The 14,200-nt window shown below is 34.7% G+C and overlaps 1 protein-coding gene across 1 annotated transcript; it reads left to right on the plus strand.

Moving 5' to 3' along the window:
• Positions 1-1,024: 1,024 nt before the first annotated feature.
• Positions 1,025-2,811, plus strand: LOC110107687 (protein DETOXIFICATION 49-like). Its single transcript, XM_020838018.2, has one exon. The coding sequence runs from the start codon at positions 1,078-1,080 to the stop codon at positions 2,680-2,682; it is 1,605 nt and encodes a 534-aa protein (XP_020693677.1). The 5' UTR covers positions 1,025-1,077; the 3' UTR covers positions 2,683-2,811.
• The last annotated feature ends 11,389 nt before the right edge of the window (positions 2,812-14,200 follow it).

A 14,200-nucleotide genomic window follows, 5' to 3' on the forward strand; every position in this document is an offset into this window, starting at 1 on the left:
CATACACAAAAGGAAAAAAGTCAAAAAATAGGCTTCAAAAAATTATAGGACTCGGGAAATGCGGAATCCGTCGAGGACATAAAACACTTCAGAGTAGAAAAAGTCAGATGTCCACTGCCATTAGGGTCGTCGAAAATTCTCCCCGGTTGCCAATCAGAGGAAACGCAAGTGAACGCAGGGTGCAACAAAAACTGCCATGCCAAGTGACATACCACAAGTGATCCGTAACCCATTGGCCATCCACGGGAGAAAGGCACACAGACGGATCCGTTCATCATCGTCCAGTCGCACAAAACAAAACCCAAACCACTTTGAATAACATTTCACATGAAAGAATTTATGAAAATCAGCATGTTCACATTTCATTCAAAAAATTTATAATATATTTGTTTAGTAATTTTTCATTACTCATTTTTTTTTAATTATAACATATCAAAACTATGGCCTCATTTAGGCCAACATATTTAATAAGAGGAGATATTTTAATTCAAAATTTTCTTATTTGTATTATTAATGATTTGTTGTGCTTTATTTTGAATTAAGGCTCCTTTTGTGATAGCTTTTTAAAGTAGCTTTCTATCATAAAAATTTTTGTACTAAAAGATTATTTTAAGAAGCAGTAAAAAAGTCGTCCCAAACAAAATCTAAATTTGCGATATATAATGCAAAATATGTCATGAAATACTAAATCTTCAGTAAAGGCAAGATTTATATCTGAGATTATGAGTTCAAAACAAAATTTAATAATTTAAAATTTTATTTTGATTAAATTTTGATTATGGTATAATAATCATTTATTTATTTATTTTTCTAGTAGTAAATATCTAATCTAAAACTTTTCTAGAGAGAGAAAAAAAGGGGAGGATAGTTAAGAGCCGTTTCCTGCTGGCAGGCCACACAGTTCTCCCCTGCTCCACCAAGAGGTCGACAAATAGTAGTCACCAAACCGGCAATAAGAATGTCTTCTGTAAATCCCCTCTTCTCCGTTATAAAACCTCAAGCTACCTCCCTCCCTTTTATCTCCTCACTTTTCTTCTTCCTCTTTCTTATTTTTGCCATTAATAACACAGAAAAACCATGTGCCAATCCCCTACTCCCCTTCCCAAATCCTCCTCAGCAGACCACCACCCTTCTCCTCCAAGCCAATTGCGGTTTCCAATCTCCAAACTCTTCATCGACGCCACCACTTCGAGCAGCGATGAGGCCCCCTTCTTCAACCCCAAGCTCCAAACTTTCTTTCCCCCTTCCCCTTTCCCCGAAGCAAAATCCCTTCTTTCTCTTTCTCTCCCCCTTGTCCTTACCTCTCTTCTGCTCTACTCGCGTTCCATGATCTCCATGCTCTTCCTCGGCCGCCTCGGGCCGCTCCCTCTCGCCGGCGGCTCGCTGGCCATCGGCTTCGCCAACATCACAGGCTACTCCGTCCTCTCCGGTCTCGCCACCGGAATGGATCCCATCTGCACTCAATCCCACGGCGCTGGTCGTCCCCACCTCCTCTCCAACGCCCTCCGCCGCACCGTCCTCCTCCTCCTCTTCGCCTCTGTCCCCATCTCTTTCCTCTGGCTCTCAATCCGTCCCCTGCTTCTCATCACCAAACAGGACCCTTCTCTCGCCTCCGCCGCCCACTCCTTCATCATCTTCTCCCTCCCCGACCTCATCCTCCAATCCTTCCTCCACCCAATTCGGATATTCCTCCGCTCCCAATCCATCACACTCCCCCTCACCGCCTCCGCCGCCTTCGCCGCCGCCCTCCATTTCCCCATCAGTCTTCTCCTCGTCTCCTATCTAAACCTCGGCGTCCCCGGCGTCGCCCTTTCATCCGTGCTCACTAACTCCATTGTCGTCCTTCTTCTCATCCTCTACCTCCGCTTTTCCCATCTCGTTACCTCCCTCACCAACGAAGAAGACAAAGACGATAGCGGATGGCGGTCGCTCATCTCCCTCGCTATCCCCAGCTGCTTCTCCATCTGCTTAGAATGGTGGTGGTACGAAATCATGGTCCTCTTATGCGGTATCCTCCTCCACCCACAACCCACCGTTGCTTCCATGGGCGTCCTCATTCAAACCACCTCTTTAATCTACATTTTCCCCCACTCCCTCAGCGCGGCCGTCTCGACCCGCGTGGGCAACGAGCTCGGAGCAAACCGGCCCAACAAGGCCCGACGGGCTGCCCGGGTCGGGCTCGCCTGCGGCGGGTTGCTTGGTCTGACCGCATTCTTGTTTGCATTCTCCGTGCGGAACACATGGGCCAAAATTTTCACCGCCGACGCGGAGATTGTGCGGCTCACCGCATCGGTTTTGCCGATTTTGGGATTATGCGAGCTCGGAAATTGCCCGCAGACGACGGGGTGTGGTGTGCTGCGGGGGAGCGCCCGGCCGCGCGTCGGCGCGAATATAAATCTCGGATCCTTTTATGGGGTCGGTATGCCCGTGGCCATCGGGTTGGCGTTTTGGGCCGGGTTGGACTTCAAGGGACTTTGGCTTGGGTTGCTTTCGGCGCAGGGTACGTGTCTTCTTCTCATGCTCGTTGTTATTGACCGCACGAATTGGGACAGGCAGGCGGCGCGGGCCAAGGGGTTGACCGGCGGAGCTGAGGTGACGTTGGGTGAAATGGAAGAGACGGTGGCGGAGGAGAATATCAAACTGATTAATGTTAAGATTGAGCAGTGTAAGCAAGTGGTTTGATCTGCTCCCTTCTTCATGCGATACCAGCCGGAGATCTAAAAGAAAAAGATCAGTTTTTTGTTCTTCTTCTTAAAATAATATTTTCATATGAAAGGAAAATATATTCAGGAATGTTTTTGGAGAATTTTGATTAAGCAAGGCTTGCTATATTCGAATTGAGCTGATAAGGATTCTTCATTAGGGGCCCGGGGGCTTACTTTTCTGGTGCAACCAGCTCAAGGATTCTGGTTACACCTTTATGTTATATGAAAATCTTTAATGGCTCATCTTTTCAACTTATCAAATGGGGAATATCATGCAGTGGCGGAGCCGAAAATTATTTTTAGGTGGAGACTAAATTAGTTTTTTTTTTTAATTTCCTTCAACTTTTTACGTTCGGACTTGGGACAGATATAATAAGCTTTAAAAATGATAAAATTTTGATAGTGAATTAGTTTTTTTTTTCCTTCTCAAAATGATTTTCAATCATCAAATCACTTAATTTCTGCTAGAATGGGTTCAACATATTAACTAAATATATGATATTAAAATTCTCATTGCACAAAAAAAAATCATAAAATCTCTTTAAGATCGAATCAATACAAGATTAAGCTAATATCAACCAAGAAAAAAATTTAAATGAATAGGAAATTAAATGTCTTAGTGAAATCGGAATTCGGCAATCGTGGGCTCGTCGATTATAAGCATGTTATGTTTGGAAACCATTTGATAATCCAAATTATGGTTTAAACCTTCCAAAATGCTTCAGGTCTTTGATTTGGAGTCATTTTGGGTTCGGATTGAGTCAAATTTGGTGCCATTGGGTTCGTATTTTTGAGACATTCAGTTCGACTATAAGTTTGCTAAAATCGGAGTTCAGATGGTCTCCGATTTAATTCCTGAAGTTTCCAACTCGGTTTTATCAGATGCCCTCTCCTCGGCCGTTGGAATGTGAAAGGAAAGAAATTTATCTTCTTTTTAATGATAATCTCTTCAAAATCTATTTTTGGTATATCACTGAATTGTTATCTTTAAATTCATCTTTGAATGTTGTATGCATGATTAATCTGAGGAAAGTATTGATAAAAATGTTTGTAGTAGTCCATCTTTTTTTTAGTAAAATAAATTAATATTGGATAAGGGAGTAATTAATGAGTAGTTAAACATAATTAACCATTATAAAATGATGTAAAATCAATAGTTACATAGTGATCGAGGTATTGTTAATGTACAAAAAAATAGAAATTGAAATATGTGATAGTAGATCAAGTTAAATATATTCCAATATATGTATATATTATGCATGCTTTCCTCATATATAATGAGATGTGTATGACTAAATGTTAAAAATAAATAAATTTAATAATTAATTAGGAGAAGCATTGCAATTATAGCCAATCTTGGTGCATTAAATGAGTTATTTTGTTAGATAGTCTCATTAATAAAATTTCAGCTAAACTATTTTTATTTGAAAAAAAGTTTGAATTACCCTACAACAAATTAAGTATATTAGGAAACAATCTCTTAATGGTAACTTGTTAGGTAATGAAGTTAAAAACCCTTCTAAAATAATTTTAATTACAATAGGTTTATTTATCTATCTCTTTTTTTCTACTTAAGTCTACTTTGGATTCTATTCCATGTTGATGATAAATTATTATTGAAAAGATTATCTTCTAGAAATTTCTATATATTGCTATAATTTTTAATCTCTATCTTAATTTTTATTTTCTTGAAGGATTTCACTTTAAGAGTTTTAAAACTTGTTTAAATTTTGAATAAGCTTTCTTTCATTGAGCTTTTTTTTTTCCTTGTTTTTTAATATTTAGCAATTGTGGTGATTACGGTTTTGTTTGGGACGTCTTTTTTTTTTTTTTTTGGGACAGCTTTCTTACTACTTCATAAAGCAGCTTTTTAGTACAAATTAATATTAAAATTTTTATACTAGAAAGTTGCTTTAAGAAGCAGAAAAAAAATCGTCTCAAACAAAGCCTAAGTGTTCATTTGGGAAGGCTCTAACTTTTTATAAGTGTAGTTAAAATATTATTGTGGAGGAAATAACTTTTATGAAAGTTGCTATATATACAAAACAGCTTCCTTGCATAAAACAAAGCGTAGCGGGCAAATAAAAAGTATGATTAAGATATAAAAAATAAAATAATGAAAAAGTTGTCCAAAACAACTTTTTTTTAAACAACTAATACATTAAAAGAGGAAGGTTACATAAGAAAACCCCACACGGGCCACATCAATAGCTTACAAGAAGACAGCAAAAATCATAGAAAAAATCAATAAGAATATGAGTCGAAAGACGCAGATTCAGACCAGCTTCTGGTTGCCAGGGCCGAGCCATCCAATAGTAAAACAAAATCGAAAGAAACTTAAATTGTTTATATTATGCCTCACTAATTTGCATGGAATGATGATGCTCAATATAACAATATGAAATATTAAACCCTAACTACAATATATGTTTAGAAGGTTTGCAGTTTTTACATCTTATAATTTCATTGTGTTAAGCTACTTAACTATTTTGATTAAGATGACATTTCATTGATTGCCCTTCTTTTTACTTATACTGTTTGGAACAACAATCGATCTGTAATTTTATGGAAAATTTACATACATACCACTTAATATAATCCTATTTACATATCTAGCACCCAAAATTTTAATATTACATACATACCATCCTATATTATTTTAATATCAAATATATCACTCATATTTCTTTCCTAGCTATCATTCATATATTTTATTTCTACCACTCATATTTGATATGAAAATGAACTATATATGGGTGGTATGTATGTAATATTAAAGTTTTAAGTGTTAAATATGTAAATAAAATAATATAAAATGGTATGTATGTAAATTTCCCTAATTTTATTCATTGGAATGGTCATTTTGTTGAAAGCCACGTTCTTATAGCTCTGTGAATAGTTAGAGCAAATGAGCACCAAAACTGTTCATTTCTAAACTGGACGCTTATGCTCCAACATGAAATTGATGGGAACAAAATTCAATAAATGGGCTAAAATGTTCCTCCAAAGGGAGGTCTTTTTCAAAAGATATTTTAATTATCTTTATTTGATGAGTGAGACAAAATGAAAGAGCTTACTTTTGTTTTTAATTAATTCAATGACCAAACTTTAGCTTTTTTTTTTTTTTTTTTTTTAGGGGGGATCCGGACATTTAGGTCAATTAAGGCAAACTCACACACACTTCATATATGGAAGACTTGAACCCAAGATCTCTTGGTTAGTAGCCAAAATTCTCTACCAGCAGACCAAGTTGAGTTCCATAATTAAGAGGCTCTTGTATATCTATCTATTGGACCCCGGTTCGACCGGTCGAACCAGTCGAACCGTGAACCTTTTCATCTTCTAGTTTGTTGTCTGGTTCGATTTTCAGAACGTTTATCTAATCGTTTATTTATTAATGTAAAATTTGGCTTTATTTAGAGTAGCTTTTTGATTGCTTTTGTGATAAGAAAAATAACTGGTTAGAAAAATGTGTTTTACAGATAGATTTTTTATGCTATTTTAAACTTTTGCCTTTTAAAGTTTGCTTTTGAAAAGAATTTTTGAAATTGTGATTGAGAAAAGAGCTTTTAAAAGTAAAAATAGAAATGTTTAAATTTCCCTCAAATAAAATCTTAATTGATTAAGTGCCCATTTTGTTAATTTGGATTTATTTCCAAAATCAAATCAGATTTCTTTTGGGAATAATTGATTTTCAATTAATGAATTATTTAGATAATTGATTATTTCTCTAAATTTGTAATTTGATTGAGATTTAATTGGTATTTGATTATCGAATAAATTAGGAAGCTTTTCTTTCTTTCTTTTTTTTGAGAAAACCCGCAGAGGGGCTTACGCGTTCAATTAAAGAAAATTTGCATGTCCTTAAATAACCACAAAGCTCTCTAAAAATTCAGCCTTCGAAACAAACCTACGAGCCAGTGATCCTACCTATTGCAATATACCAAAATAAAATGACAATTAAAAACCATCCAAAAGAGCAGAACTAACAACCAGCACAATCCACAGACGAAACCATAGCTAGCAAAAATAGTCCACCTGCAAACAGACGATGACATAGCAAGCAAGAAGAGTCCACCTGCGAATTCCAAACAAAAACAGGAAGAAGAAAAAGAGGCAACAAATAATACTCCAAGATAACCCCCACCAAGCAGCAACATGTCAGAAACCCATAGGAGGGAACGCACCAAAATCAAGCAAAGAAAAGATCTAATTCAACAACCAAGTGCACAGACCAAACCACCACCGATTGAGTACCAACAGCCAAGGACCCCTGACACACAAAAAGAAGAATCTTAAGAGAGAATGCATGACAACAGAAACACCAAGACAATCAACAATTACTTCTTTTTTGATTTACGCCTCTGACATTTGCCACTACCATGAGAAAATACTTTTTGAACAATACGACTTACATTCAAATTATAGAACTCTTGAAAATCATCCTCCGGCTCATCCATTTCATCCCCAATGTCCCCGCAAGGCAGAGAAAAGGATTCCTCCAGCCAATCAGATTGATCTACACAATTTTATAAAAAAATAGGAAGCCAATTGATTATTTAACTCGTCAACAGAGATAATCACAACAGGAACATCAACAATCGTAGTATTATCTTTCGGTTCCATACTACCAGCCGAACCATCCTTAGGGACAAAAGAAGTACGTAGGATCATTTAAAATAGGCTATTCATCATTCAAATCCATACCATCGGTTTCTAGATGCTGAACAGCCAAGCCAATATCATTATGAATAGGCACATCATAAACTAAATCTGCCAAAGGAACAGAATCTACACCATTTTTCGAAGAATCTGGTGATATACAATATGTCATAGATGGGTCAGTTTCCATAACCACAACAACATCTGCATTGACACCATAAGAAGGAATTATATGCAAAAGAGAAAATGATGAATCAACAACATCCTCAGTAGAAACAACAACATCCCCTATGACAACATCACAAGGATCAGTACTTGGCACGACCACATGAAAAGTTTCAGGATGAACCACATGATCAGAAACTCAATCGTTATCCCCAACAAGGTTAGGAATAACAACATCAACATTACCATTATCAACAATTTCCACAACTCCAGTAACATTCCTAGTAGAACCATTGAGAGGAATAGAGGACCAACACTCCCCCCAAAAATGCCCAATAGATTTACAATGACCACAAAATGGAGGGAAAGCCTCCATCTCTGAACAAGCTGAATGTAACCACACTTTTCTGGACCAAGCCACACTTTATCCAGATATATTTTGGTAATATCAAGCTCAACCAAAAACATGAGCAAGAGAGGGCCGAGAGCCAGCAGAGGTAGCATTGTCCACTTTTAACGGACGACCAAACATCGAACCCCGAGCATGAAGAATACGGGGTTAGAAAAGATGCAGCCATAAATTTGGGAATGACATTATCCATAAGGGAATCACAAGAAATTCAACACCAATATTAAGAGTGGGAGACCATTTGGTTAACTTTATGTAACAATTATTAACAAAGTGAGATTTGTGGCAGAAAACTCTGATATAATCCATATCATTCATCAATTTAATCAAAACATGCGCCGAGTCTAGCAACATTATTGAAAATTCGGCAATCAGCTTCAGGTTGAAAAAAAACTACGAATGGAATCCAAACTAGGACGGCGGGAAGGAAAAAAACCAAACAACGAAAATTGGAATGACGCCGCAAGCGCTAGGATCTCCTAAAGGGTTGTTGTTAGAGCACAAGAGAGAGCTTGAGTATTTTTAATCCCTATTTTGCTTCTCCACTATAGTGAAATTCTCATCCCTCCTCATGGACATAGGCATCTTCACCGAACCATGTAAATCGTTGTGTTTGAATCACTGTTTGTATTTGATTTGATTTATAATTCCGTTGCAAACTCTATATACGTCTAAGATGTATGTAATTTTTTTATAAATGTGGATATAAAGTTGTTGTAAGGAATGTATTTTTTAAAAAAAAATTGCTGTAAAAGGTAATTTCTTAACACAAATTTTTTTAAAGATGAAAAAACATATCCAAATAGACATTATGATTGAGTCTTGAAAAGCAAAAGCAGTAAGAAAAAATTGATCCAAAAGAAGCATAAATTGATCTTATTAGATTGTTATCACTTTATTTTGTTTCTTTTGTTTCCGGAATAGCAAACAAGACATAAGTCAAAGAGTGGAAGAGGCAAATTTATTTTTAAAAAATTGAATTGTTATTTAAAGCCAAAATAATGTTAAATGTACATATTATTTATAAAATGAATCATAAATATTATTTTAATTGAATTCAATTTTATTATTATTACAAAATTTCAAATTAATTGATATATCATTATATTCTTTACAATTATTATTAACCTATTTAAATAAATTATTACTATAAATCATTTTAATATTTAATTATTATGATACATAAATCAAAATTAAGTAAATGAGGGTGATATATTAATAATGATAAATAAAAAATAGATGATATAATTACTAAATGTAAAAATTAGTAGTCTCATAAAGACAAAACTTTTAAATAAACTATATATATTATATCAAAAAAATGAATTGTAAAATTCATATCTCTGTCATCTCATTAATCATCAATATGACTTATGAGTTGTATTTTTATTTATTTTTTTTTCTTCTAAATTTGTCTTTGGATGTGCAAAGTTAAGTATAAATCTTGAAAGGAAAAAATAAAAAAAAAATTAAAAAAAAATGATAACTTTTTTCCCAAAGTGTAAATTTAGAATTGCATAAAGTAAATTTAGCTCTCATTTATTGATCAATAATTTATTCTTAAAAGAAACATTATCCAATTGAAATCTTTATGTTATCTGATGTTCACATAGCTGTGAACAATTAATCTAATGAAACTTTCTTTCATTTAGAGATTTTATTAATAAATTACAACAAAACATTTTTTTCCGATTGGTGCATAAGTTTTAGAATACGTACAAAAATCATTAAAGATTCATTAAGTACGCCTTCAGCTTTATATAAAGTTGATTGTAAAGCTGTTATGGAGAAAAAAAAAAAATTTTTTTTTTTTGAAAGCTGCTGTAGAAAGCAACTTCCTAGCAAAAAAAATTGGCTTCATTTGGGAAGCTGCATATCAACCACCTCTTCTTTAGGCTTCATTTGGGACGGCTTTCTTACTGCTTCATAAAGCAACTTTTTAGTACAAAAATTAGAATTTTTATACTAAAAAGCTGATTTAAGAAGCAAAAAGAAAGTCATCCCAAATGAGACCTTAGCTGGCTTCCACTTTTGAGTCGTCGACCACACCATTAGTACCATATAGTTGATAACAGACAACATATTACTGTCGACAATTATTAGACAAAATAATATGATATCACTATCGATGATAAGCTCATGCACCAAACCAACATTAATTGTGCTCCTCCAACCAGATTAATATATATAGCTTGCGGTATTTTTTTTTACAATGGAAAAAAATTGTGTGAATATATTTTAAATTTGTTTAATTTTTATATTGTATTTATTTTAAAATATATTTAAATTAGATTTTGGTCATAATATAGCTAGGAGGTCTCCCACCCAATTTTTGTTCATTTGAGAAATTCAATAGCAAAGCTTTTCAATGTGGAAGGGTAAAATAATATTATTATATCAAAATATTCTTATTAATTAGGATTAATTTTATTTGATTAATTTTTTCGTTGCTTTTTCACTTTTTATTTTTAATTTAACAGTGGAAAGCTGATTTTTATGATAAAAATAACTAAAAAGCCCGTAATTTTTTATCAATTGTTGAGGGCATATTCGGCTATACATATAATATTTTATTTGAAACAATTTTTTAATTTGTGATTAAAATTTTTATTTACTTTTAATAATTTTGTATACTAAAAATTACTTTATCCAACAACTTGTAAAAAAAATTATTTCCTATATAATGTTTTACGATCATCTTTATAGAAAATCAAGAATGGTGGAGCTTTGAAAAGAGAAATTATTAGGTACGGAGTGCGGACGGGAGAACCGTCCGCACACTACTATAAAACCGCGTTCGGTACCGTTCGGTACCACTGGGTATCGCTTGCGGTACCCTGTGTCTGTGCAGACGATTATCATCCTGTCTGCACTCCGCACCTAATAATTTTTCCTTTGAAAAAGATAATGTAAAATGTAAAGAATAAGAACTGCGAGGACTTATAGGTACGGAATCTGGAAAAGCAGCCGTGTCGGGCGGCTGCGACAATTCCGAGCTTACTTGGCCGGCCGTGTCGGCCGCCGGCGATTGCGCGCGCCACGTGGCGAGGAGGTATGCAGATGTGTTGTGGGGGCCCGGGCCACGTCGTCGTTTTTGTGGCGCGCTGGCAAATGGCGCAACGCCTGGCCAGGAATCTCACATAAAAATTAAAAACAATACATATTAAATAAATTGATTAAATAAACTTGGCTAGCCGGATGTGGTGCATGGTGGAAATCATCCGACAGGGTGGAATTTGGTTTTTTTTTTTCTCAGATTGAAATTGTACATAGAAAAATATTTTAGGATAAATTGTTCGGATTTGAGCTTCGTTTGGAACAGCTTTTGATTATTATTTTTTCGTTGTTTTAAAGAAATAGAAAACCATTTTCGAAAGCATTGAGAAAACTGTCCCAAACGAAGCTTGAGACTGCTTTCTTACTGCTTCTTAAGCCTGGTTCTTACTAAAAAGATTCTTTAAGAAGCAGTAAGAAAGTCATCCCAAATGAAGCCTTGATTTGTGTCAGAACATGCAGGTTGAATGACTCTTGAATTTACATTAAGAGTTTATTTAGAAAAAATTTCTCGCTATTTTGTTTTTCAAGTAGCAATCATAATTTTATTTGGTTACTATTTTTTCGTTACTTATGAAAAAAAATTTGTCCCTAACTAATTTGCATCATATATAGTAATCGAAAAACTTTAAGACCTGCAATGAAGAATAGAGCAAAATATTGCAAGCATAGAGAAAATAATATGAATGTAAATGTTCATTAATTTCTTCATAAGATGAACAATAAGCCTGAGTGAGTATTTGTATACGAAATCATATAAAAAGGAATTTGATTAGTTAAAGATGAAGGGTGAAGATAAAAAATGCAGAAATCGAATGGTAGCAGGTACCCACTCTACAACAACACAGAAAAGGTGGAGCAGTACACATGGAGCTATAAGCCGACTTATCCACAGCTTAGAGAGAGCATATCACATGTTCTTATTAGTAACTTCTCAACTAATCTTATAAAAAGCTGCAGCAGTCTCAAACAAATCCTAATATTAATGCTACATATCATATTTAAAAGCTGCATTGATCTCCATGCAAATACAAAAATTGTCATGATTTCTAACTTAGTATTATCAAAACAAAAGGGTTATTAAATAACTTAAAAATAACAATATTCTCATATATAAAATATATCACTTTTCTTTTTAATTTATTTACCTATTTAGTAATTATTTCACCCCTTCTACATCCTGGTCTCCAGAGCTTCTTTTTTTTTTTTTTTAATTGTATTTATTTATGAATGAGTAAACGCAGAGTCCAAATGTATATGAGGACAATCCCCCCGTTCCTATCATCCTTCGTTTTATAATATTTTGACGCATAATATATTTATAAAAAAAAATTACAAAAGACAAAATTTCATTGATTTTATAAGAAAAAGAAAGAGTCATCAAATATCATCTAATTGGTCAAATAAAAGACAAAAAACTTCAGAAAATGATTTTATTGTTAAATATGCAGACTCGCTCTGATTGGAGATTTCACCAAGAAAAAGCCAATTATCCTAAATAGTTTAGGTGAAGATTCGAAGGAAAATGAGAGAGAGCTATAAGGAAACATGAAACATTTCTATGTGTGATCGAGGTAGTAGGAAACAACTAATATCATCAGCATGTAGCAGAAAATATTTGAAGGATATATATATAAAGAGCCAAAGAGGGATAAAACATTATGTTTTAATAATTTATTTTTAAAATTTTTGTTATATTTTTTAGGTTGAACTTAGGGGTGTCAATATTTGACACGACCCGAAAACCCGACTTAAAAATTTTGGGTTATGGTCAACCTGTTTGTGAAATGGGTCGGGTTTGGATTCAACAAACCGGTCCGTTTAAAAAATCGGGTCGAGTTTGGGTTGACCCGAAAACTCGAGAATAACCCTAAAATGATCCTAAAATGACCCAGAAAATTGGTTTGCCCGCATCAGTTGCTCGCCCTGCCTGACGCCTCATTCGACGAATTTCCTTACTTCCTTCCCATCCAATCGGAGCTCGGGACAATTCACCTGAATTGGAAGTAGCGGCGGGAGCTTGCTATATTCCTCAATTAATTTTGCGTGCTTCTTCAACCAAATCCAGTAAATTTGTGTCGGGTCGGGTCAATCCGAAAACTCAACGGGTCAGGTCCGGGTTGAACAAACTGACCCATTTGCAAAAACGGGTTAACGGGTTGGGTTCGAGTCAACCTAAATAAGGTCGAGTCAGTTTCGGATTCGAGTCCGACCAGACCCACAACCCGAAATTGACAACCCTAGTTAAACTCACTTTTAAAAAATTTTGATGGTTAAGAGGCCTATTTGGGACAGTTTTCTCATAATTTTGGGGTTAGACAGCAATCACTTTTCCATTTAGCCATTGATTTCTTGCTAATTTATCGCTACTTGAAAGTCTATTTGGGATGATTTTAGCGTTTTAAAAAGTTGTTTGTGAAGCTGTTGTGGGAAAAATAACTTACCTATTATGTTGTAAAAAGTTGTTTTTTGCTAAAAGAATTTTTGAAAAGCAATGTGAAATCAAGTAAAAAGTAGTAGCGAAATAAAATTATTATTATTATTTGAAAAAGTAAATTAATGAAAAAACTATCCCAAATATATAGATCTTAAAATTTTAAAATTTATTGTTGGAGTCATAAAATTTATATTATGAAATTCATTACCCAAAAAAATACAATATTTTAACAAAATATCATTTTTAATGAATAATTACATATGATGTTATTATAAACTAATCTTTTTTTAGGTTGGGCAAAATAGGATTGGAGTATTTTGAGGGGTGAATTTAAAAACCAAAATTCCTACAATTTTAGATAATTGTATTTATTAAAGGAATAAAATAATTAAAATACTTATTCTATTCAGGAAAAAAATTAAAGGCGGCCAAGACAAAAAAGTTAAAAATATTTATTCTATTAAAAGAAAAAAAATTCATGGTTGGCACTTGTTCATCTTGAGCTCTTCCTATATCCGTCAATGCTAGAGGTGTCAATTTCGGGTCATGGGTCGGGTTCGGGTCGAACCCGAAACTTGTTCATCTTGAGCTCTTCCTATATCCGTCAATGCTAGAGGTGTCAATTTCGGGTCACGAGTCGGGTTCGGGTCGAACCCGAAACTGACCCGGCACTATTCGGGTCAACCCGAACAGACCCGTTTTTAAAAACGGGTCAGTTTTCTTGACCCGAACCCGACCCGCTTCGGGTCCGGGTCAACTCGACACGAC

This window comes from Dendrobium catenatum, unplaced genomic scaffold (genome assembly GCF_001605985.2).
Source record: "Dendrobium catenatum unplaced genomic scaffold, ASM160598v2 fragScaff_scaffold_1022, whole genome shotgun sequence".
NCBI classification, from domain to species: domain Eukaryota; kingdom Viridiplantae; phylum Streptophyta; class Magnoliopsida; order Asparagales; family Orchidaceae; genus Dendrobium; species Dendrobium catenatum.